The 24,230-nt window shown below is 54.5% G+C and overlaps 1 protein-coding gene across 1 annotated transcript in view; it reads left to right on the forward strand.

Moving 5' to 3' along the window:
• PCSK6 (proprotein convertase subtilisin/kexin type 6) overlaps window positions 1-24,230 on the forward strand; it is a gene marked incomplete at its 5' end in the record, with an annotated part of 48,984 nt that overhangs the window by 423 nt on the left and 24,331 nt on the right. Inside the window, 8 exons of the mRNA XM_062583296.1 lie at window positions 5,747-5,851; window positions 7,514-7,624; window positions 7,962-8,105; window positions 8,602-8,678; window positions 9,345-9,433; window positions 13,810-13,982; window positions 19,706-19,918; window positions 23,076-23,176. Coding sequence (XP_062439280.1) covers window positions 5,747-5,851; window positions 7,514-7,624; window positions 7,962-8,105; window positions 8,602-8,678; window positions 9,345-9,433; window positions 13,810-13,982; window positions 19,706-19,918; window positions 23,076-23,176 — 1,013 coding nt within the window. The remainder of the gene's footprint in view (window positions 1-5,746; window positions 5,852-7,513; window positions 7,625-7,961; window positions 8,106-8,601; window positions 8,679-9,344; window positions 9,434-13,809; window positions 13,983-19,705; window positions 19,919-23,075; window positions 23,177-24,230) is intronic.

Here is a 24,230-nt window from a genome sequence, read left to right on the forward strand (position 1 = left end):
TCGCACCGGGACGGCACGGGACAGGGCGGGGCGGGCAGGGCAGGGGGTGCCCCGGGCCCCCCCCGAGCGCGGCCGCCCCGGGCCCGGCCCGGCCCCGCTCCGCGAGCCGCCGCGGCGCGGCCGGGGCCGGGGCCGGGGCAGCGCCGGCCGCTGCGTCCCGGCCGGTCCCTTCGCATCGGAGCCCGCAGTGACCCTGGGAGCGGCTGCTGGTTTTGCACGAGTAATTCCCATCGCTGGGAAGCCGCGTTTGTGGATTTAACAAACTTTGGACTCTCCAGCCCCGGTTTATCTCAGATCTCGGGAACACAAGGAACTTTTGGTTTTAATCCTCCGAAGCACGTTTATGGCTCAAAGGCGGCTTTCATCACGGCAGCTCCCTTCCTCCGAGCATTTTTTTTTTTCTTCATCTTTTCTGTAACTGCTCCAGATGTGGATTGGTGTCCTCAAAGTTTCCGCCGGAGTTTATTGCGTCTCTTCTCCTCCTCTTCCAGCCCGGCTGTTCAGCCTGTTCGCCGTTCGGCACTTTTCTGGCTGGGTGGCACTGCAATTTGTCTTGCTGCAGAAGGTGTCTCCTGAACTGCAAATTATAACCTCACTTTAATTATACTTAAACCCCGGGTTGAACCGTAAAGTGGCAGGGCGCTGTGTAAACAAAATCGGACGGGGAGGCTGGATCGGGGGCGCAGTCTCCTGCCTCGCTGCCTGCTCTCCCGCAGCAGATGCTCTGCCTGAATCCCGTCCTCCTGTGTGCGCTGCCCTCACCTGCCGAGCTCTCCTCCAGCCCCCTGCGAGGAGGGAATCGCTTGCATTACCCAAATGCTCTGTCGTAGGGCCAGAACAACGGAGTCTTGCATGCTGTGTAACGTAATTAAAGGGCTGCTGTGTTTATCCCTCTTTGGCTGGAGAATACCTTGATTTAAAGTCTCCCACTCTCCAGCCTTTGGCAAATATGTTCCTTTCTTCCCGTTCAAGTTTATCTAACTCCTGGCAGCTCCTGGCTCTGGGTTTCGCTGTCTTTGCTTGCTGGAGTTTCTGCTCCCCTTTGGATACACCCAGTCTGTGATAGCCGTCTGCTGGGTGCACTGGAGCTTTTCCTGATGATGCTGGACGTGTCTGGCCTGCGGATGGGATGTGGCCACTGGTCAGTCCCTTCTCCATCCAGGGTTTCCACTGAGCCCTTTTTCCAGGGGACACTATGAACAGGCTGAAGACCAAAAGAAATATTTCTGTGGTTGCATCAGGGTGTTCCTGGCTCCCATCTCACCCACAAATGCTGGAATGGGAACACGTGCACTTCTGAATGGCTTCCCAGGCCCTCAGCTGTTCTCAGGACTCTTCCTTGAGCTCTTCCACCTTCTCCCTCAGCACAAGCCCCCCAAGAACCGACCAGGTGATTCCCACAGTGAGGAGTCCAGTGCCAAATCCAGAGAAACTGCTTTTCCGTGTGCACAGTGGGTGCATTTGTGGATGACGCTTGCTTCTTAGGCAATGGCATCGCCCTTGAGGCTGCTGCTGCCCACAGTGATCCTGGATGCTGGACTTCACCCCTGGTTGTGGCCACGTGTCTCCTGCTGGTCCAGCCACCCAGATCTGTGATGGGGGCTCCCGCCAGTGACAGCCGCTTCCCAGGAGCGAGTAGTGCCCTAGCAGCAAGCGTCGTCGGGCTGCTTGGAAGGGCTGCCCTAAGGGGTGTCTCTGTTTGACCATGCCTGAGCACACTTCCCTGAGACCTTCCCACGAGAAACCTTGGTCCTGGTGGACCCTAGGCGGAAAAGGCTCATTTTCCTGCTTTGTTATTCAGCTGGGCTGGGCTAGAAGCCCATTGCGCAGCGCTCCCTGCAAGCCCGGTGGGACGGGATGAGAGACAGCAAGCAGATGCCCATGGGCTTCGAACGCCTCCTTGGGAGACGGTATCACTCAGCTGGATGAGGTGGAGCTGGACCTGCGTGGGAGGTGGCTCCTTCCCGGTGTGCAGGGCAAGGCGGGCGGCAGCGGGAAGGTGCTGGCTTGAAGCTGTACCCAAGGGCGAGAAGAGATGGTGAGGGCTGGTGCTGCACTGGAGATGGCAGGAGACGTTTGGGTGGAGAGAAGTCGCAGAGAAGCACCTAACACGGCGAGGGAGGAGAGGTGAAGGCTGCAAAGACCATCTCCGTCGTTCCCTTGGGGAAAGGCAGGGAAGCCCCGCGGTGGCTCTTGGTGACCTGCTTTCCTACAGAAAGCAATCCCTGGCCTCTCTTCGACGCTCCCGGGGAACTCCCCGAAACGGCTGCGGAGGCCGGTGGCATCCCACTCGCAGGGGCGTTCGCCCTTGTGGACGAGGGCGTCTCCAGGGAGAAGGAAGGTTTCTGCCGACCATCTCTGGGGTAAAGGGCTCCCTGAAGCAGGGGAGCAGGAAAGTCCGGTGCGTGGCTGGCCGTGGGACTCGATCCTCTGCCTCGGAGGAGCCTTGGACGCCTCGCGTTGCTCAGTCCTCGGCGAGGGTGGAGCCGGCGGCGCGAGCCGCGCTCAGACGCAGGAAGACGGTCAAACCAGCCTTTCCGCGTCTCGGCCTGGCGTGGCCACGGCCGCGGGTGACCCCGCTCTGCTGGCGGGACCCCGACGCGCGGGCTCGGCGTCGGCCGCGGAAGCCGCCGTGGGACAGAGAGCCGTTCGCCCTGCTCTGGGGCTCTGAAGTGGTTTTAACGACCAAACCTGTGTGCGGGGAGCTGCCAAAGCGGGCTCTCCGGGTGTCCTCCTTGCCCAACGTGAGGGGCCGAACCAGGACGTCCTTAAACCCCTTCTGGAAAGGGCAGGGTGACACTTCATTTGGGGAATAATTTGCATGGAGAGCTAATTAGATCTCTATTTAAGTGAGGCAAGGAATTAAACCAAGCTAAAACACCCCCCAAACGCTTGCTCGCTCTTTGCTAGGCGCGACGGCCAGCTGGGACAGGCCCCCGCGGAGGCACCCCGAGGGGCGCAGGGCGCCGCTGCCCCGGAGCCGCTCTTCTCCCGCGCTCCCGGCACGGCCGGGCCCGCAACGTCGCGCCGACAAACGTGCCCCGAGCCTGTCCGAGTCGCGCCAAAATCTACCCCGTTGTACGCTGCACAAGGAAAAACTCTGAAGGGCCTCCGAAACGGGCCTTGCGCCGCACTCTCGGCAGGATGCGTTTTGGGCTGAAACCGGAGCTTCCTTGCCTCCCCCCGGCCGGGGCGGGGAGGTCCTCTCCGGAGAGCGGCGGCCTCCGGCTCTGGGTTGGGTCCTCGCTGGACCGACCGCAGCGGCCCAGCCGTCGCTGGGGTGGTCGTCGCTGCCACCAGCACCGCGGCCCTCCCAGCGCTCCGGCGGGGCTCCCCGGCAGCCGCCCGCCGAGAGGTGCCCTGCGCGCAGGCGGTTGCCTTTTGCGCTTACGGACCGGTTAGGTCGAGCAGAAAAGGAGGCCAGGAGGAGGCCAAAAGCCTAGTGCTGGTGCAGGGACCTCCATGCTGGGTGAAGGCCGGGTCGTCTTCCCCTTCCCGCTGTTAGTTGTGCGGGTGTGCTGGTCACAAGGAGAGAAATCGTGTCGTTGAGGCTGTTAAGAATCGCGTTTGTAGAGTGATTCAGGCCGGAAGGGACCTCGGAGGTCCCTGGTCCGAACTTTAAGTCAGGGCGTGCAGGGCCTTGACCGGCTGAGGTTTGAATGTCTCCAAGTATGGAGATCTCACCACCCTTACTGGCCAGTAGGTGACCAGCCTACATGAAAACTTCTTTTCTTTGTATCTAATTAGGATTTCTCTTGCTGCAACTTGCCTGTCGCCTCTCGTCCTTCGGGCCCGGATGCGTTGTGTCTACAACCGCCCCGTCAGGCGGCCAGAGGCAACCCCAGGATTCCCTCAGCCCGCTTTGCCTTCCCTTCTCCAGCTGAGCAAACCCAGCCGTCCCTGCCCGTGGCGTGGGGCGAGGAAGAGGAGGGCCGGCCAGCGGGCAGCGGGTCCGGTTCAACGTGCCAGCGGGCGATGAGCAGGCGAGGCAGGACCACGTGGCCTCCTGGATGGCGCGATGCTGGGCTGCGCGAGGTCCTCCCTTGCCCAGGTCCCGCCAATGATGGGGAATAGCTCCTTCGGCCTCAAAAAAAAAAAAAAAAAACGTTCCTCGTTTTGTAGGACAGAATTGGCAGGAGCGAGTTTCCATGGAAACGGAGCCGTCAATACCCTTCGTGTGATACTGACAGTGTTGCACGGCGAGCAGCACTTTCTCGTTGTTGCTAGCTTGCTGTGCACGCGAACAAGCGGAGCTCGGCAGCACCAGCTTTGCACCGGGGCTTATTTGCCACAATTAAACAAACAAACAAAACCCCAAACCCAAACACCGAAACTTCAACTCACTTCTTGTTGAACAGGTTCAGGTTGCCTCAAAAACCTCTCAATTCCCTTGAAATTTCTGCCGCAGCCCCAAACTGCTAATCGATTGGGAAAATTAAAATCGACCTTTGTTTAAATGAGAACCTCCCCTGCACGTTCTCGGCAGCGGGTGGATGTCAGAAAAGTCAAGATCGATGGTGGTGTGGAGCAGCGGGGGGAGGATCGAGCGTTTCTAGCTGGCCTCCAAGATGCACGTTAGGCGCCTTAGGAGAAGGGTAGGCTTGTTCACGCAGGACGTCTGGGAGGATCGGCCCTTTGGGAAGGTCGCGTGGCATTTCTCCGACTCCTCTGCCCTTCCTTGGATTTCCCACCGTCGTCTTTGAAATGGGGCCGTAGGCAGTGTTTCGGCTTCAGTCTCGTGGATGCCGGATCTAGAAACCTGATTCCGTTGTTTCTCCAGTATTTCCATCCGCAAGGGTCGTATTTGCTCTTGTTGCTGCAGCCGCTGTGCTGGAGCCCGCGTTTATCGTCCTCTTCGATCTCGGGGCAGAGGACGGCAAATGCTTTCTGCATCAGCTTCTTAGATGAAAATTGCGTTTTTAAATTTTTCCGCTTAGAGTAATGTAAGGTTGAAGAGGGAAGGCTGGAGGCCACCTGGTCCAACCTCCTGCTCAGGACAGGGCAAACGTTGGAGTTGCATCCGGCGAGGAAAGGTCGCTCCGGGCTCTCCACGTTCCCCTTCCAGCGCGTCTGCTCCGTGTTCCTGGGAGCTCCGGCACAGATTTCACTACTTTCTTGCTTACTCTGAAAAATATTCACGCTACCCATCTCCTCTTCTCCCCGCTCTTGGGAGGGCTGTTCCGTTCCTCCTCGTGCTCCGCGGACGGCGCGGGGGGCACCCAGCGGTGCCCGGGCGCCGGCCCCCTTTGCCGTCCCGCCGCTGCCCTGCCGCGTGGGCGCCGCGGCGGCGGCGGCCGGGAGCCTCCCGCAGCGGCTGCTCCTTTCGAGGCCGAGGCTCCGCTGAATCGCGCGCCGGGGGCAGCGCGGGCGAGGCTGCAACGGACGCGATAAACCTGCGAAACACAGACCGCGAACCGGCAGCTCAGGGAGCGAGATGGCGCCGTCTAAAGAATCCAGCTTCCCAGGCAGAGCGCGCGCCGGGAGCGGTGGCCCGGGGCAAGCTCCTCCCGGAGCCCGGGGACGTCCCAGCCTCTCTCCCGGGAGAGAACGGAGCTAAGGAAAGGTCTTGGAAGCTGCAAGACTGCAGTGAGCCCCTAGCGCAGGGGGAGAAGGGAGCGGGGAAGCGCTCCGGCCCCCGAGCGCTGCGTGCTCCTCCTGCCTCCTCGGGGACCCCCCGTTCCCGCGCCTCCGCTGCGGCCCCGGAGCCCGGGCTGAACGCCGCTCTCCCGCCCTTCCTTCCCCGCAGATCGGGAGCCTGGAGAACTACTACCACTTCCACCACGGCAGGACGTTCAAGCGCTCGACGCTGAGCAGCCGGGGGCCGCACAGCTTCCTCCGCATGGAGCCCGAGGTAGGGGGACGCGGCGAGGCGGGGGGCGCGAGGGGCCGGGCGTTGCACCGCGCTCCCCTCGAAACGCCGCCCTCGGCGCGCGCGGCGTGACTCATCGGACGTGGGGATGTTTATCGGGGAGGAAAAACACTGGCGAGTGACTAAACGCCAACATCTGCTTGGAAGATGGGGGAAAGAAAAGGGGGGAAAGGCGTCCGGCGGAGGAACTCGGCCGTGCGCGAGGGGTGTTGCGCCAGTTGCCACAACATTTGCTGTCTCAGTGGTTGCTATGTGTGAAATCCTTGGCAATAGCCACGCGGTGCTTTTTCCTCGAGCAAGCACCCGAAGGGATTTTTGTTGCAGCTGAATTCACAAAAGTAACAGGGGGAAGATAATTAAAAAAAAAAAAAAAATCAGAACAACCGCGACTTCTTTGAGCTGAAAAAAGCTCAAACTTTGGCAAAGCCGCCGCGCGACCAGGCCGGTTCCTGCTCTTTGCGGGAGAGAGCGCCCCGGAAACCACGGGATGAGGTTTTCCCGACTCTTGAGACTTTTTTTTTTTTTTTTTCCCCCATTCTGGCCTCATCCCGCAAGCCCCACGCAGCGAACCCCCCTTTCCCGCAGGGTTTCCTGCTAAGTATTCGGATGGGAGTGGAGCAAGAGGTGCGCCGGGGCATCTGAGCAACTTACGGATTTGGATCCGCAGTTGAAATGCCTCCGTTTAAATGAGTCTAGTGACAACGCAGCCAAAATGAGCTGGCTTTTAGTCTGTTAACATTTACCTTGCCTTGCTCTATGGGCTTCAGGTCAGTGCATTTAGCTCTGGTTCACCTAAATCCTTAGGTAGCACCTCATGTTTGAGATCCGTTGGCCTGTGCCATCTCTTCCCCCTTCCCATTTGCAAATGATTTTGGAGGTGTCTTGGCAGTTCAAATGGCGCTTAATTCGCATGGTAACGCCGAAAAAAAAGAGGAAAAATTCCTGCAAGGCGCAATGAAACAGGACGTCTCGGGCTGGAATAGCAAAGATAGAAACGAACGTTGCAGAAGAACCAGCAAATTCAATCGCTTGCAGATGTTTTGAGCCGATGATTTAACCGCATCCGCACAGGACTTCGCTGCCGAATCCCGGCTCGGAGCGGAGGTCGGCTCGAGGAGGAGCGTGTTTAAAGCAGAGGCGTCCCCACGGGGCGCCGCTTCCGAAGGCGCCTGCCCGGGAAGCGCCGGGCACGTGAGAAACGGAGCTGGGACCCCGGGCCCGGGGCTGGGAGCCTGTAGGGCGTTTTTGCTTCCAGCCTTTAGATGCATTTTTAGCATTAACGAAACAAGGTGCTCTTATCAGCCAAGGTAATACGGAAATGAATTTTTCTATGAAATGGGTGTTTTTATCATTTCAGATTTTTTTTAACATAAAATATATTTTAAACCAAACTCAGTGCTGGAGACTAATGTCGGCTGTGCACAGTGCCCCTGCCCACCTTGTTGTTCATAAAACGAAGTTAGAAAACCCTAACTGGCCAAAGAAAAGATGTCCAGCTGAGGCGTTTCACCTCTTTCCAAAGTATTTCACCTCTGACTGCCTAAATCGAGCCAAGCAAACCCGTATGTTGGAGGTGGCTCGCGAGGGCGGCGGGCGGCCGGGCTCAGCGCCGCCGGGCTCAGCGCCGCCCCGCTCCGCTCGCAGGTGGAGTGGCTGCAGCAGCAGGAGGTGAAGCGCCGGGTGAAGAGGCTCGTCCGGGGCGACCCGCAGCCGCTGCCTTTCAACGACCCCGTATGGCCTAACATGTGGTACCTGGTGAGTACCCCTAGCAATATTTTCCGCTTTTTATTTTATTTCCCCCCCCCTCCCTTTTTAGCTCATCGATTTGCATTTGGCAGGAAAATCCATTCAAAATTAAGCGCGGAAAGCAACCGAGCTCTTTGGAAAGAGAGACGAGTAATAGCGAGATAGCGTTGCCCCAGATTAACTGTGGCTGGCTTTAATTTTTGTATTTATTTACGCTTGATGGCGTGGAGCTGTGACAAGCCCGCGAGCTTCGCGGCATGCGGCCGCGCTGAGCGGGGCCGGGGCACGCGCCGGCGCGGGGCTTGCGGCGCCGGCGCAGCTCGTGCCCTGCCGTTTCTGCCTGCAGCACTGCGGCGATAGGAACAGCCGCTGCCGGTCAGAAATGAACATCCCCGCGGCCTGGCGACGGGGCTACACGGGCAAAAACGTGGTGGTCACCATTCTCGACGACGGCATAGAGCGAAACCACCCCGACCTCCTGCAGAATTACGTAAGTAGCGGGGAGCTCGCGCGGCCGCGGCGACCTGCGTTTGCCTTAAGGAAAGGGTTGGAAACGAAGTGAAAAATGCCGTTTGGTGCTGCCCCGTGCCGCCGGCCTCGAGCCTGGAGCGCTCCTCGGTGCTAACACGGCATCTCCCCCGGCTCAGAGGCTTTGCGACTCGCACTACGGATAAAACGAAAAGCTTAAACGCTTCGTAGCCCGCCCCCTCCTCCAGCCCCTAAAAAGTAATTGCGAAAGCAGAAAATATTGAACCGCGCTCTTCCCGGAGGCGTTTTGTCGGCAGCGATTCTGATCCCGGAGAAGGAGCGCGGTGTCTAAGCGGTGCACGGGAGAGCGTCGGGGTGCCCAGCGCGTGTCCCGGTGCCCGGCGGGCACCCTTGCAGTGCCCCGCTGCGCAGGGTGGCCGCTCCGCTGGGCAGAGAAATAAACTGCATCAAGCTAATGGAAGGAAAAACAACAACAACAAAAAAAAACCCGTTTGCAGGATCCTCTGGCGAGCTACGACGTCAACGGGAACGACCACGACCCGACGCCGCGCTACGACGCCAGCAACGAGAACAAGTACGTTGGGCGGTCGCACAGCCGGGCGCTTCCCACCCTCGGAGCCCTGCCGGAATGATAACTCCTGTCCCGCCCCGGGAGCTGGGTTAAGCCGATGGAAAGCGTTAATATTTCAATCGGGCTTTCAAAGGTGGGGAAAAACGGAGCGGAGGGAGAATAAGGAGCCGCCAGGACGGCGCGAGGCGGACGGGGTTGGAGGCCCGGTCTCCGGAGGCAGCCGTGGGGTTTGAACCTCGCTTGGGGTTGGTTAATCCGCAGGAGTCCCGCTGGTGATAGCAAGTCTTGCACGGCAGAATCGCTGAGCAACGACTGGAAGCGTGTCCTCTGGTCCGACCGTGCGGACCCGGAGCTGTTTGGGAGCCAGCGTTGCGCAAATTCCCCTAGCGACGCCAATCCTCTAAGCGCATCCCTGCGTTAGCGCGTTAGATGTCAAAACTTCGGAAAGGAAACCTGCATGCAAGAAGCAATTTGCCAATAACTTCCTCTATTTCCTTCCAATAATTTCCTGTATTCCCCCGGCCGCCGCCGCGGGTTTGGGGCAAGGGGCTTTCCCACTCTCGCGGCGGTTCCCGCCGCCGCCTGGGCCGTGGGCCCCGTTTCCGAGCTCGCCAGCGGGGGATCCTCGGCTGGGCGGCATCCGCTCCCCGGGTTTTTTTTCCCTCGCAGACACGGCACCCGCTGCGCGGGGGAAGTGGCAGCGGCGGCGAACAACTCATACTGCATCGTGGGCATCGCTTACAACGCACGCATCGGAGGTAAGGCCGCTGCACGGCTCCGGCCCCTCGCCGCTCCGCGCTCGCCCGAAAGTGGCTCCTTGGGGAAAGGAGGGACCCGGGGAGGGCGCGGGAAAGGTGCTGCCGGGGCGTGGGAAACCTCGGAGCTGGGTCTCGCCCCGGCCTGGGTCGCGCCGTCCCCGGGAGGCCAGCAAGCGTCTCCGGCAGCGAAGGAGAAGCTTGCAGTCGCGCCGGGCGAGGGGTCGTCCGCGTCCGTGTGGGGCAGTCCAGGTGGGCGGCAGGCGCCGGCCGTGGCAGCCCCCCCCCCGCTTCCCGGCCGTGGTTGCCGTGAGGCCACCGGATTTGGGGCGGCCCCGGATACCCTCACGGAGAAGGTGACGGGCCGAGGACGGCAGCCACGCGTGGTCCCTCCCGCGGGGAGCCCGGCCCGGCCCAGGGGGCTTCCCGCCGTGCCCGTGCGCGGTCAAATTCCCGCCGCGTTCGGTGCGGGCCCCGCAACGGCTCGGCTTTTCCACCCGGGAACGCGCACGTGGGCGCGAAGCGGGCGCCGAGCCGTCCTTTGCTGCCGTACAAATCATACAGTGCAGGGGGAAGCAAATTAATCTTTATCACGGAACTGGCTTGCAGGTGCTAATTAGAACCGGAAAGCTCATTTGCATTAGGGTAGCCTTTAACCAGTTCAGACGCGGAACATATTAAAGGAGAGGTTTAAGCTAGCGACTAATTAACCAGCCTGGAGTTTTACAGCTGCGGTGGGGAGGAAGTGGGGTTCCAGGGAAGCTGTGGAGCGAGCTGAACCGTCTGCGTAGCAAATGGGACATAACTGAGGCTGGAATTACTCTGTGTATGACAGATTATCTTTGCTCCTAGCTGCCTGCTTAAGCCGTAAGAAGTGTCACATATAGAGCAGTTGGGCTCATTTGCTGGGTATTTTAGTGCCCAGCAGGGTAGAACAGGAGAGGAGCGGTTCCTAAAGGGATCTGCAGCTCCTTGCGCTGCCAGAGCTGCTGCAAGATGCGTTGCCTCCCGGAGCAAGGACTCAAGCACCTAGATTTGTCTCTTAGTTTGTAGTCTTTTCTGCAATGCAAGAAAGAAACCCCTTTCTCTAGGGCTGCACCTCTGGGCTGCCGTCGGCTGGTGTGGGGAGACGGATCCCGGGGGCTGGCGCACAGCGCTGGGAGGTGTGGCGGGGATGCCAAGGAGCGTGGGGTGCACGTGGGGAGCCCTGTGCCCAGCCAGGGACTTTCAGAGCCCTCCTCGTGATGGGCAAAGACGAAGGAAATTACTGCAGGAGGGGCCAGGCAAGTGCCACAGCACGTCCCTCTTCATCCTGTCCCCTGCTTCCTTGTGCACATGGGATGACTTACACTGCTGAGCTTATTCCTATAATAAGCCATTCCTCTGTATTAAGGCTTTGCCCAATTGCCTTGACTCATCCAGAGTCTTTTTGCTTGCAAACCAGCTCCAAGCACAAACCAAGCTGCTGCAAAGCCAGGTTGCAGGGTGCTGGGCAGAAGGGAGGCTCTTGGCTTTGCTCCGTTTGGAGGAATTTAAGCGGTTTTGCCTCTTGCAGGATCAGGGCCCTAGTGTTCACGCTCCCTTTCAAGCCAATTCTCTGCAATGGCCACAGAGACAAGCGTTGCTTGTCGACTTTAAAACAGTCTACGGTTCCTGTTTTAACTTGATTTCTTTAATGAGAGCCTTGACACGTGCGTGTGCTGGGGAAGAGGGAACCCCATGTTGAGTGAAACAATAAAATATGACAGACAGCTGGAGGTTGGGGGGTTTAGGCAACTTAAGGGGGGGGGGAAGATCTCTAACCGTATCAAGTTTGTGATTGCGGAGGAAAATGTGCTCCAGCTTCAGTGAAAGTGATTTTTAGATGGATTACGCAAATAAAGCAGCGATTAATGAGAAAAAGTTGTCGGGGAAGCCGATTTGTCACACTCAAAAAGCTACCATCTAATTTCACTTGCTGCTCTTCATTGCTCTTGCATTGCTTTTCATTTGCTGTAGGCAAAATACATTACTGTTCAACAAACAAAAAGCGGTCCTGCCATACCACCTTCTTTTCCCTTTTTCTCTAATGCTCACTTCTGGGGCCTTTATTGCTTATTGCATGGAAAATAGCTGATTTATTCCTCTGCCTGCCTCCTCTCTCGCTTCTTGGCCCCCCTCCTCCTTTCATTTACCCTTGGCTTCCTCACGCTGCAGATGGCTTTGCAGCGCCCACTGTGCCAGGGCTGTCCTCCCCGTGCCCGGGTGCTGCGAGAGCGTTCTCTCCGGGTGAGTTTTCCTCGGCCAGCACCGCATCCTCTTGGTTTTCCTCTTAGCATGAATAACATGCAGGGTGGAGCAGTCACAGTCTCCAAAGGCTGTTTGTCCACCCAGGATATATTGCAGGGTGATCAGGACCAAGTACCCGGAGTTAGTTTGCTCTTGCTGATAATTCACCCATGTTTTGCAAGCACAAAAATGATCTGGATGTTTTTGCTTGCTCCGCTATGGCTGCGCATGGCTCTGACACCCGCTTCCATCCTTTCGCTTGTGCCCCTCAGCTTTTCTAGCAAACATGGCAGAGAAAGGAAGTTCTTGAACTGCTCTGCTCCCTCATTTTACATTTTTAAGCTTGTTTTTGGCTGGTAGGGGACAGCGTCAGAAAAATATATTTGAGTTGACTGTTGTCCAGAGCACAGCTGTAACTGTAATTAAATCGGTCTGCATTTGTTTTCTTTAAGAAAAATACATGTGGAAGGGGAAATGCATTTCATAAACAAGAGTCTCACTGGCTGGCAAAATAAGGCATCAGAATTTCTGGCACTACCTTTCCTGCAAAGGCCATTTCTCGGCATGGCAGGACAGGACTCGCTTACAGTCACAGGAGGAGGCATATTTGACATGGTTTCCGCACTTAGTGCTGTATCAACTTGGAAAACGGTGCTCTCTATTTCTTGGTATCTACTGATCTTTCTGCTCCCCCGTAACCTGGCTCCCTGGTGTTCTAAATCCCTTCTCGCTGGGTGTCCCCCTCTCCGCTGCCAGCGGGGTGGTGATGGCGTTACGTGCACCAGATCCTTGCACAAGCCAGCCTGTCACCAGCATTTGCAGCTGATTAAATCAGCACTTTCCACCCCCCCACCCCCCGTCTTCCTGGTGGGAATTTGCTTCCTACGGGAATTCATGCAGGACAGGGAGGGGGGGAAGCTGCAAGGCCATGTAATCTGCCCTGCTCTGAGTTTGCACAGCTGCAGTGATTCACCCCGCTAATGTGCTCCCCTCCGTCCAGCGAGGAGCGATGACGGAGGGCTCGATGTTTTGCAACCCAGACCACTTCATCCTCTTTATTGTGGCAATCAGAGCATCGGGACTTCCAGTTCACGGAAAGCTGATCCCCCTGGGGCGCTGCCACTCGCCTCTGGCCAAGGCTGGCAGGGCTGCAGCGATCGGGCTGCAAAATGCTTGGGCGTCCTCCTGGCTTTGGCTTGTTGTGCTGAGGTCTCCCCTGCTCCACTTTGAGCTCAAGGTATCCATGCATTTTCTTGTGCAGTTATAAATACGGGCTTCTGAGTTTTTTTTTTTTTTTTTTTTGTCCTGCAAGAGATGAGGTAGGGTGAAGGTTTCAGAGGCAACTCCTGGTTGGGATCCTAAATCGAAGGTTGGCAGTGCAAGTCTCCACCTGGGGCTGCTCCTGCCTCCAAAAAAAGTGTCAGTTGAGCCCAGCTGGAGCCACCCATGGGTTCGCTGGTCCCTGGTGGGTGCTGCCACCCCTGCACGAGGCTGGCTCTTCTCGATGCAGGGGATGGCATGCATGCCAGCGCAGGTGGGCAGTGACAAACCGCTGTGTCTGTCCCTGCTCATGGAGAGCCAGGCTTCATCCTACCACCGTGCGAGGTGACAGGTTCAAGCCCTGCGTGCCTGCACCCCAAAGACTGGGGAGGGTTGGTGAGTATTTAGGAAAAGGGTTAATATTTTCCAGACGTAGGAATTATTTGATTAATTAGAAAAAAAAAATCCGCTTTTAGCATGGGGAATTTGCAGCCATGAAGCTTTCTGAAGGCACGTAATCCCCTCCGGCGCGGCAGGTAGCCGCGGGGGCCGCGCAGCTCTGCCGTCTGGACCCTCCTCGCGTGCCGTGATGCCCCCAGAGTCCCAAGCGGAGTGTAATTTTAATTCCTCCCCATCGTTTGCAATTAAAGCGGAGAAAGAGAGAGAGGAAGGTTTCGGAATAGCGGGCGGACGTCTCGCGGCACAGCTTGGCAGCGCGCGGCGGCATTGTTTTAAGCCATTCGAGGCGGTTTGAGCCTTTGATTGCCGCTAACAAAAGGCCTTTGATTTCAATCCTTGCACGTTCATAAAAGCCATTAAGCCCCTAATGTCTGATGTTTTTGTGCTTTTAGGCATTCGTATGTTAGATGGCGATGTAACAGATGTTGTTGAAGCGAAGTCGCTTGGCATCAGACCCGATTACATTGACATTTACAGCGCGAGCTGGGGGCCAGATGATGATGGGAAGACAGTTGATGGACCTGGTCTATTGGCCAAGCAGGCTTTTGAGCATGGCATTAAAAAGGTGTGGAGAACAGAGCGCCCCGGAGACGCGCATTCCTCCCTCTGCTCCGTATGAGATCCCGGCCCCGGGGGCGAGCGTGCGGGGGGCGCGGGAACGAGCGCGAGGCCCGCGCTGGGGAGGGCGCCGGGGAGCCAGCGACAAGGCCGCGTCTCCTTCCTCCCAGCCGAGGCGGAGCCCAGGCGACTCCCGAACGCGCCGCCGTGTGTCCCGTTCCCCCCCCAACACCGTCACCACCTCCCTCCTCCTCCTCCTCCTCCCTCCGTTCCTCCTCGCCCTGCGCGCCTCCGCGAGCTGGACGTGGCGGCTGAGCTCGGCCGCCGGCGCGGCGCTCCCGGGTCCGCCCGCTGCCAGCCGCCTCCGCGCCGTGGGGAGCTTCGCCGGGAAAACCTGCCTTCGCGGCCGCCCTGGCAGCAGCTTTTGCCCTGCACGGGCAGCAATGGCAGCTGAAAGGAGCCTGCCCTCATGCCGGGCGCAGCCCAAAGGCCAAGGCGCTGACCTGAGAAACTGAAGGCGTCTCCAGCGGGACGACTTTGTTGTGGCTCCGTAGTTAGGTCAGGCAGGGGGAAGCGCCTCTCTGGGCCATCCCCACGCTTGCCTTCCCCGCTCCTTCTCCTCCAGCCTGGCTGAGCTCCCGCTGTTCTCTCACAGCAGCTCCGCCATCTTAGGCCTTTTCCCGCCAGGAGGGAGCGGCCATTTTGTGCCCACCGGCGGCCATTTTGGGGCCTGCGGCCGCTCCTCCCACCCCAAGGTGGCTGGGTTGGAGGTGGGACAGGCTCGGGGCTTCTTGTGGGCACTGCAAAAACTCAGATAACTGCTATTTAAGTCCTTGGGACTTAAGCGGCTCCATCCAAAGTTGTGCAAGGGCTCTGGGCAGCAGCCGGCACGCTGGGCTGCGCTGACAGCATGCGTCGATCCTGACGGATGGCTGTCGCTCCCTCGGCAGCGTGCTTTGGATATCGTGTCCTTCCCGTGCTTCTTTCTAGAAAGAGGCGTTTTAAAAACGTGTCCAATACTGGCTTAAAAACACTGGGCAAGAGACTGTTCTTGAGATACGTTCCCCTCTGCCGCCACCGCCGCGGTAAGTGACCGTCGCTGCTCCGGGCTTTTCCCGGCTGTTTTCTCCGGCGTGCGCTCCAAGGGGTGCCGATGTCTTCGGCAGGTTTGTTCTGGCTGCCTCAAAGCCTCGAGCAGCTGTTCTGGAGGCTTGGGGTTGTTTTGTTTTATTAAAAAAAGTCAGCACGGCGGGGGGAAAATGTCGCCGCTGGGGAAGCGGGGCTGGGGCGCGCTCCTGGGGGCTTGCAGCACCTCTTGCTTGGGCTGCTTCGCTTCGGCTTTTCTTCTGGCAATTTCTTTCTTACGATTTTTTTTGCAAGGGGCTGGAAGCTAGGCAGGGTAATGTAGGTGTATTTTTTCTTTTTTTTTTTTTTTCTTTTATCTTCTTTTGGCAATAGCCCTCCTGGCTGGTTCATCCTTACAGCATCGCAGCGTCCAGAGCTCGGAGCTGGGGAACCCTGGGCTGGCAGTAGGATGCCGCTGGGTCTGCGCTGACGCTGGGTGGCCCCCGCCTGGGTTTCTTCCTCGGTTGAAACTAGCTGAGCCGTTACCTTTTTTTGCAAAGCGCTGTGAGATTTTTCGGCTGGAAAGCAAATGCACTGATGTTCGGAGTTGCTCCTGACCCAAGGCTGCTCCAAAGGCTCTGCCTCCAGCCTTAATGTTATCTAAAAATAGGGTGGAGTGTTTTTCCCTCTATTTACTTAATTTCCTGCCTGGGGTAGTTAGTCTAAAGAGGAATTCATTGAAGTGCATGGGAGTTCACTCAATATAAATACACAGGAACAGGCTTCTTTGTAGACTTTTTTTTTCCCTCCTCCATATAGGAGCTGTAAGAGGGAGCAGGCTGCGGCAGGGCATCTGCCTGGTGCAGACCCTCAGGCCTCCATTTCAGGGAGCTTTTTCCGAATCGGAAAGCAAAGCCTGCCAGCGGTGTCGGAGGCTTGCGTACGGCGGGTTTTCCTGACAGTGTCCAGAGTGAGCGACACTGGGTCCGGTTCGGGCCACAGTGATCAGCTGTGCCCAGTGTGTCGCAGGGCAGAGGCGTATATCCAGAGGAGGGAGCCTCATGAGGGGCATCAGAGCATCAGACCCTCCAAATCCAGTGCATCGTGGGGTCTGCGTAGGAAGCAATCCCCTTTTGGCCCCGTGTTTCCCTCCCACCACCTCCCTCCGGCTCAGCCCCCAGCACCTCTGGCATTTGCGGCACACAGCACCTTGCATGTGCAGCTCCTAGTTGCCCACTCCCTGTCTTTAAATAATGAGGAAAGCTGTAAATGGATAGTTAGCGGTAACCTTTAGCCCAAGCAAACGGCTGTAACTGAGTTATAAATCTTTAAAATCGAGTTTTTAATGGAAACATTAAAATAACCTTTATCTGTTAGCAATAGGACTGCACTGGGGTGATTTATCTTCTTGTTACTTGCTCCTTCTGCCACACCTTATTAGTTCCTGAGCTAATGGGGTGATATTTATCCTGGGCTCTAACTGAGTGTCTTTAAACAAGAACACAAGCCAATGGTGCCAAAGCAGTGCTGTGAAAATGGGGAGAATCCAACCCAGCCAATGTCAAATGGATGCTCCTCCAGGAGTGAGCTGCTTAGTTGTGAGCCTTGGCCAGGGGCGATTTCCAGTCCTTTAAATGGTGTCTGGATCAAATATTATTCTAGTAAGGAGCCCATTGCCAGAATGGCATTGGCTTAGGAATCGTTTCAAATATAGAGGTTGGGTGTTTCAGGTCTCCTTGCAGAAATTTTAGCAGTTACTTGTTTGAGAGCAAAGGGAAAGAGTTTCTTCCAGTCTGATCTCCAGGAGTTGCTACATTCGGTGATCTCTCACTCAGCTGGAAAACACCTTTAGGTGTCAGATGTGTATTCTTTTAATGTCCTCCAGAGGAGGAAAATGCCATTTATGTGCCTGTTAGTGTATTCATGCAACCCTGTTGTGCTACTTGAACCACTTTCCTCCCATGCAACTCTTCTGGGCTCAGTAAGACACAGGGTTTAGGTCAGGACAAAACACATCCCTCAGCAGAGAGGGATTGCCCTCCAGCAGTGCTGTCTGCTTGCTGCCCAGCTAGTGGGACCAGATAGCCTTACTACTTTCCTGGAGCACCTGGAATTGCAAAGCTCTAGGTGTGATGCTGTAAGCCCCTTCAGCTCTCCAGCATACCTATCTGCATTGAAATCACTGATAAATCTGCACACACCTTTGTCAATTAATGACTGCTTCTAGATGATCAGATTAGTGTCTTGGGAAATCTTAGGTTGTCCATGGTGAGGCTGGTCTTTTCCTGTTCAGTAGATCGGTGGATTTTGCCATTTGTCATTTGCTCTCTGTGTTGCTGTATTGTGTCTGGTTCTTGCTAGCCATGCAGCAAAGCTGTGCCCTAGCGAACATGCAGAGCGCATCCGGTTCCCTTGGATATGGTGTGCATTGACAGAGGGGGACCAGCCCACATCAGCAGGCCATGCCAAAAGCACAGGTCAGGGCAGAGCAATCTCGTAGATCCAGGAAACCCTAGAAAGTGGGGCTAGAAGTCCCAGCGGCAGCTGGGCAAAGACTCAATAGATTTGAAAGCTTCTCCCTTGACAGAAAGCAGTGTAATAATTTCGCCTTTTTTTTTTTTATGGATCTCTGGATAACTCTATTAATCTTTGCTATGGAAAAATCCCCCTTATTTGGCTAGGAGGCAACCCTGATAATGAAAACTTTCATAAAGTAAGGAAATAGCCTTACTTGTCCTATGTATCTGGAGGCAGGGTCAGGGTCTCCAAGTAGGAGAGCAAGACAGGTAATAAACCATCCCTCCCCACTAATGCTTAAAAAAATACAATAAACTCTAGTGAATTTCTCTGGAGGAAGGCTGCATTTTTTCGTGGAGGAAGATACAGCCAAGCAGTAGGAGGGAGGTGAACTCTGAATCTGCCCAGGCTAGCTCCAAAATAGCACTGTGGCATGAGTAACTCCGAGGGAAGTCGAGTTCACCCCAGCTACTCTCTGGCTTGCTCTACCACTGCTTCTTGTGGATTGATTTCCTGCCAAGCTTGGCAGGCGTGAGCCAGGCTCTCTAGAGAGCTGCGCATACAGGGACAGAAGTGCAAAACCTCCATTTCCGAGAAAGGCAACTTAATTAAAAAGGAGCATGATATGTTTTAGTGTATATCAGTGGAATGGTTTTATGGGCTTTCCAGGCAGCGGCTGGGACTGTGCTAACTTTCCTGCCCTTGTCTGTCTGTGCTTGGTACCTGCTTTGTGAGACTATGAGCCAGGAGGGGGAGGCCAAGGAGGCCCAAGGCAGGGTGTCCTGCTAAAATGCACCCAGGTGGAAAGCTCTTAGAAGCCCCATGTTCCCCATATTTGCTTCCCCTAAAGCCCCACCGGAGAGGCCGAGGTCGGCTGAAGTCAAGGGCCTTTCCTCAGCACCCACAGAGCTCTGTGAAGCAGTTAAAGCTGCTGGGGTTTAGCAAGCCGCTGCTCTGTCCCAAACCCCCCTTAGGTCCAGGAAAAACTTCTTTTGGCCCCATCTGAGAAGCAGGCAGGGCTGTTGCTCTGTACAGCTCCTGGTGCCCTTCCCACTCAATGTTTTTGCACTACCCTCCATGGTGCTGGGTTATTCCTGGATTTACTTTGTGGAAAAATGAGTTCAAACTGTGTCCTAGCCACCCGGACACCAGCACTGACATCTGTCCTGAGGAAGGGCAAGCCAAGCCCTCCCTGTACTGTGCTGCCAAGTTTGTTACAGGCCCCTCGTTTGCGTGTTTGGCTGTCAAAGAAGTGTGTGTGGAGCGCTTGCCACCTTCCCCCGTGCTTCTCTCTCCCCTCCCGGGCTGGAATTTCCCCTGTCTCCAGGGAGGTCTCAGAGGCTTACTTGCCTTTCCCTCCTTGGCAAATTAAAATCCTGGCCAGAGCTCTGTCAGTTCTTGCAGATGTGGTGCCTGACAGGGGCTGCTCCATCAGATGTTCTTGCCAAGGTACAGGGAAAAAAAAGTCTAAGATTAGAAAAAAAAAATCCCAGAAGATATGTTATCGGAAGCTTTCTTTTGGTTTGGGTAGGTGGTTTTGCAATGGGCTTTGTGGGCTCCAAGCAAAGGAGATGCTGTTTTGGGGGAGTTTCCTGCTGATTCATCCCACGGACTGTCTGGGCTAGGCAGGTGGGGTGGGTGAGGTTGCGTTCCTTCTCCTGTATGATGTGGTGGGACACAAGCCCCCTCCATACATGACTGGAAAATGCTGTGGTGGAGGTTTCAGCCTTGAGCGGGTGCTGTGAATTCCCAAGATTTTTGCCCTTTGAGAATTTGCAAAAGACACCAAAATCCCATTCCCCTAAGACTCTGCTATTCTTTTGGATAGTCACTGCCTTTAAAACTGAGACTCACTGCAAGAAGGTGCACATGTAGCGTGTGAATGAGATCGCTCCCAAGGCAATGAGGGCTCGGGCTGAGGCTGGGTGGGGTGGACTGGAGAAGAATGGGATCCACACCGGAGGATGTACGGATGTACATCCTAACCTAACCCAAAATCCTAACTCTAGAGGGACGATGATTACAGAAGCAGTTACATCGTGCTTAGCAGTAGCAGAGGACTGCAATTCTTCTCCTTCCTGTACTGATATCTGAGTTTATTCTAGAGAAACGTTTGGTCTCATCACATATTTTTCTGTTTGGCTGCAGGGCCGCAGGGGCTTGGGGTCCATTTTCATTTGGGCATCCGGAAACGGAGGCAGAGAAGGTGATTACTGCTCTTGTGATGGCTACACCAACAGCATCTACACTATCTCCGTCAGCAGCACCACCGAGAATGGGTACAAGCCCTGGTACCTGGAGGAATGTGCCTCCACCCTTGCCACCACCTACAGCAGTGGAGCCTTCTACGAGCGAAAAATAGTAAGCTTTCTCTTCTCTTCCCACTTCTCTGAGTGGGACAGCGCTTCCCTGTAAGCTTCCCCTGTGGTGGCGATAGTCCAACACACGACTTAGTAGCGCCAATTTATTTTCCTAGAAATGCTAGTTCATGCTGTAACAGCCTGGCTGCATTTCACCCCAGAGGTGACTGCTTTTTGGCAGTGGTGAGGCAATGCACCTTTCGGATGGGAGCCTTTAGTGTGAAAGAGGTTGAATATAAGGAGCCAGTATGAATGTAACTGCTGGTGGTTTGGCAAAGTTTCTAGACATCCTTACTCCAGTGGACTCTCTCTTAGGGATTTATTTACTTTAGGCATCATTTCATTTTTTTTCTTTTTCTATGCCTTGGCCCAATTCAGCAAACGTTTAGGCATGTTTATCTTCAGAGTCATTTGGACTTCTCAGACACCTGAAAGGCAGAATGGGCTTGTCTGTAAGATCTGGGCCTTACCGTTAGCTCTGTGGTGCGTTTTGCTCATGGTTTTTCTGGTGAAACTCTGCAAAATTGCTCAGGAGAAAGGCTCCAATTGTTGCTTCCTTGGGAAGAACCTGGGCATCTTTTTTTTTTTTTTTTTTTTTTTTTTCTTTTTCTTTTTTTTCCCCTTGCATCTGTGTGAAAAGCTTTGCTGGAGATTTGCAAAAAAACAAGGGTATACAAACATTCACCTGTCTCCTAAGGTTCCCTCTGCTTAAACAAGGGCATTTCAAGGATTTTTAGCCTGAGACAGGAATAAAGAGGGAAGATGGAGGTGTGTAGCAGGGGGCTGGGAAATCTGAATGCAAGTCCTTGCTGTGCAGCACAGTACAGCCCTCGGGTGCCCTCGTTGAGCTGCTTAGTGTCTTGGGGCTCAGCTCCCCACCTGCAAAGCAGGTATAAGAGCAGCTCCTCCTACACAGATATTATCTGAGGATTAATGCATTAAAGATTGTGACATTCCTGAGGTCTTGCAGGTGTTTGGAGCCTGATATTAAGAGGAACAAATGATGGACCTTGCCTGAAATACATGCACATGCAGTAGTTTGTCAGCTGAATAAACAGGGGGGAGGTGTTTCCTTACCTACCACTGCCACCCGCCATATGCACAGGCTTGGAGTGCTCCTGCCCGGAGCCAGAGGGTGTGATTAGTGCAGGCGAACGGCAGGGCTGGGGCAGCTGTGCTTTGATTAATTTAATGGGAACACAATGCCAACTTACAGCCCAAGTTCGACCCATCTTCAAAAGAGGCCTCTCCATTTTCACAGTGATTGCTAAAGTCACGTGGAAGTCTGTGCTGCAAAACTGGTATAGTTAATCAGCAGTTTTGTGCATTCTGCTCAAACTGAGCACCCTCTGCTTCCAGCAGAGGCAGGAAGGGCTTTGCTCCAGCATTGCACAACATCTCCTGTCTCTGCTAAAGCTGCGCCTGTGCATGTCCTGCTGCAGAGCGCCTGCCCATCCCCTGGAGAGGTAGTGCCTGCCCTCAGTGCCTGGCACAGCAAGGGGCATGGGTAGGGAGCTGGCAACCTGGCTTGGCAGCTACTGCTGCACGTTGATCAAGGTAATTGCTTCAAATATGTTTGAATAAAACATGCCTGAATTCAAAGGCCCATCTGGCTATGCAGCAGCATGTTTGAACAGGATTTTGAGTACATCCTGACAAGACTTATGCTCAGCAAGGTTGCATGGCTCCAGGAGGCACAAGGTATATTTTAGCCGATTAGTCACACCAAGGTGGATGTGGGAGTGCTCTGATGCCAGGACAACAGCTTTTAAGAAAAGCCAGTGAGCTCTTATGTTTCCCATTTGATTTCCTCCTTCATGCTGTTACAATAGAGAGCTTTCCCTCAAAGAAGCAGTAAAGCAATGTCACAAAGGGCTAATGAATCTTTTTCTGGACATCTCGGATGTTTTTTCCCTGCTGTGCAGGCTATATTTGCCCTGTCACAACAACTTTTGTGGTCTCTTTGCAGCAAGACATTTCCGTATGAAAGTGTCCGTGCGTCATCTGCAACTCAGACAATCAAAACATCACTCACTAGTGCTGCACATTACCAGAGCTGATAGGGAATTTTTTACCCAAATTATTTTTTGGCAGAAAATGAAGTTTTTATGCATCAAAATTTTTTCAAGAATGATTGCAGTTGTGCCCCCAAAACGTTATGTACACCCAGAAGCCAGACTTGAAGTGTCTCTGTTGGGGGCCATCTTTCATGATGCTCACATCCCACATCAGTTTACCAGCACATAGGTGAGCAAGCAGCTGTGTCAGAGCTGGGCAAAACCAGCAGCTTCTAAGGCAGCCTCACTGAGAAGCAGAGTGACAAGTTCCCCCTGCAAAATCTTGAGATTAACTCAAAGCCCACGAACCTTTTAAAAATGTAATAAGCTGAACATCTCTCCCCACCTTTGCTCTCCAAGCTTTTATTACTCAAACTTTGAGCTTCTCTCTGAAACTAGAAGGCTGGAAATGCTTTTCTTTCCCATGAAAATGGAAATTTGTGCAAAATGCTAGAAATGTGAGCTGCAGCTCAGCCCACTGCTTCACCTCCCTGCCCGGTCCTGGTCCCAGACCCCTCTGCACAACACAGCATCATTGGCCCTGGCTGAGCTGTACTGGCTTCTCTCTGTTTTACTGAAGAGTGTTTTCTCATAGGCTTCTCAACAGTATTATTTTTATGAAGAGAAAATAAAAATAAGGTGCTTTTAAGGAAGGCACCTGATACAGTGGAACTCAATGGGAGACTGGGACAGTGTGGGAGTGCATCTTGCTGTGTATGGAGATGCATGCGCCTAGCCCTGCTCACAGCACCCAGTCACAGCTTTTGCTCTGTCTGCCCCATGGCAAATCTGACTTCCCCCCCGTCAAGTAGATTTTGCATCTTTTAGCAAGGTAGCTGAAAGTGTGGGAGCTTTCTCACTCCCTGAACACTTCCGCAGCCCTTTCCTTTGGCTCTGGGGGCCCTGGAAGTCTTGGAGTTGCCGTGGTAGTTAGGTACCCACAGGCTCCACTTCCCAGTGGCTGCTCAGAAGTATCTTAAGTAACTCCTGAGCTCTCAGTGGTGCATGGCAACCTCCTGCCCATGCAGGGAGTCTTCCTGTTCTACTGTCTTGCTGCAAAGCCAGCTGCACCGCTCTGAGCTGCAGCACCTCTGTCCACAGGTCACCACGGACCTGAGGCACCGCTGCACTGACGGCCATACCGGCACCTCCGTCTCTGCCCCCATGGTTGCTGGAATCATCGCCTTGGCTTTGGAAGCAAAGTAAGTTAACTTTTCCGCCCTCACTGCCTGCTTTTGGGTGGGATGTTTTCAAACTCAGTATCCGGTGATCAAAAGTGGACAAAAAAAAGGAAATGTATTTTTCTCTGGAGCTGCTCAAAATGGGCCAAAGTTATTCTGGATTGCTCCTCTTTTACAAGTTTTGATACCGCACTGTTACTTTGTGTTTTATTGAGCTAATTCTTCACTTGTCCCCTCTTTTGAAAACTTGAATTTTGTAAGTCAGGCTTTTCATCTGATACATTGAAGCCACTGACAACCAGCTCTGAAAGGAGTTTTATAAATACTTTGTTGAAAAAATATGTCAGAAAATGTCATGAAAAATAGAAAATGTCTGCAAAAGTGATAGTTTTCACCAAGTGTTCCATTCAGTGTAAAAGGACTGCTTTTGCATAACATCAAAAATTCATGCAGTATGAACAACAGCAATCCTCTCCCCATTTGAAATGAGCTCTGGTGGGAAATGTGAGCTGCAACTCAGCCCGCTGCTTCACCTCCCTGCCTGGTCCTGGTCCCAGACCCCTCTGCACAACACAGCATCATTGGCCCTGGCTGAGCTGCACTGGCTTCTCCATGTTTTTCTGCAGAGCGTTTTCTCATAGGCTTCTCAACAGTATTATTTTTATGAAGAGAAAATAAAAATAAACCCAAGCCATGGCTCTGTTTCCCAAAGCTACAAATAAACTGCAGGTAAGCATGAGTGGCAGAGTGCTGCAGAAGAATAATATGATCGCATTAAGAGATGGAGTTCGTGGCATATCTAGTTTCATTTGTCTTCATCAGTCTTCCCCCTCTCCTGCCAACTTCCAGCCATTTGGCTCAGTTTTAAATCCCAGAGGCCAGGTTGGGTGAACACATTTCAGGAGATGTCATTTTCATTACAAATACATTAAGAGTATTATATGTAATTTTTGGATTGTTTCGTTGGGGCATAAAATGCAACATTAAGTACCAGAGCATGGTGCGGAGAAATGCAAGCACTCAGACACTCCATTACAATGAGAAGGAATAAATTATATTTCTCCTCCTAGATGTT

This window comes from Rhea pennata, chromosome 10 (assembly GCF_028389875.1).
Source record: "Rhea pennata isolate bPtePen1 chromosome 10, bPtePen1.pri, whole genome shotgun sequence".
NCBI classification, from domain to species: Eukaryota; Metazoa; Chordata; class Aves; order Rheiformes; family Rheidae; genus Rhea; species Rhea pennata.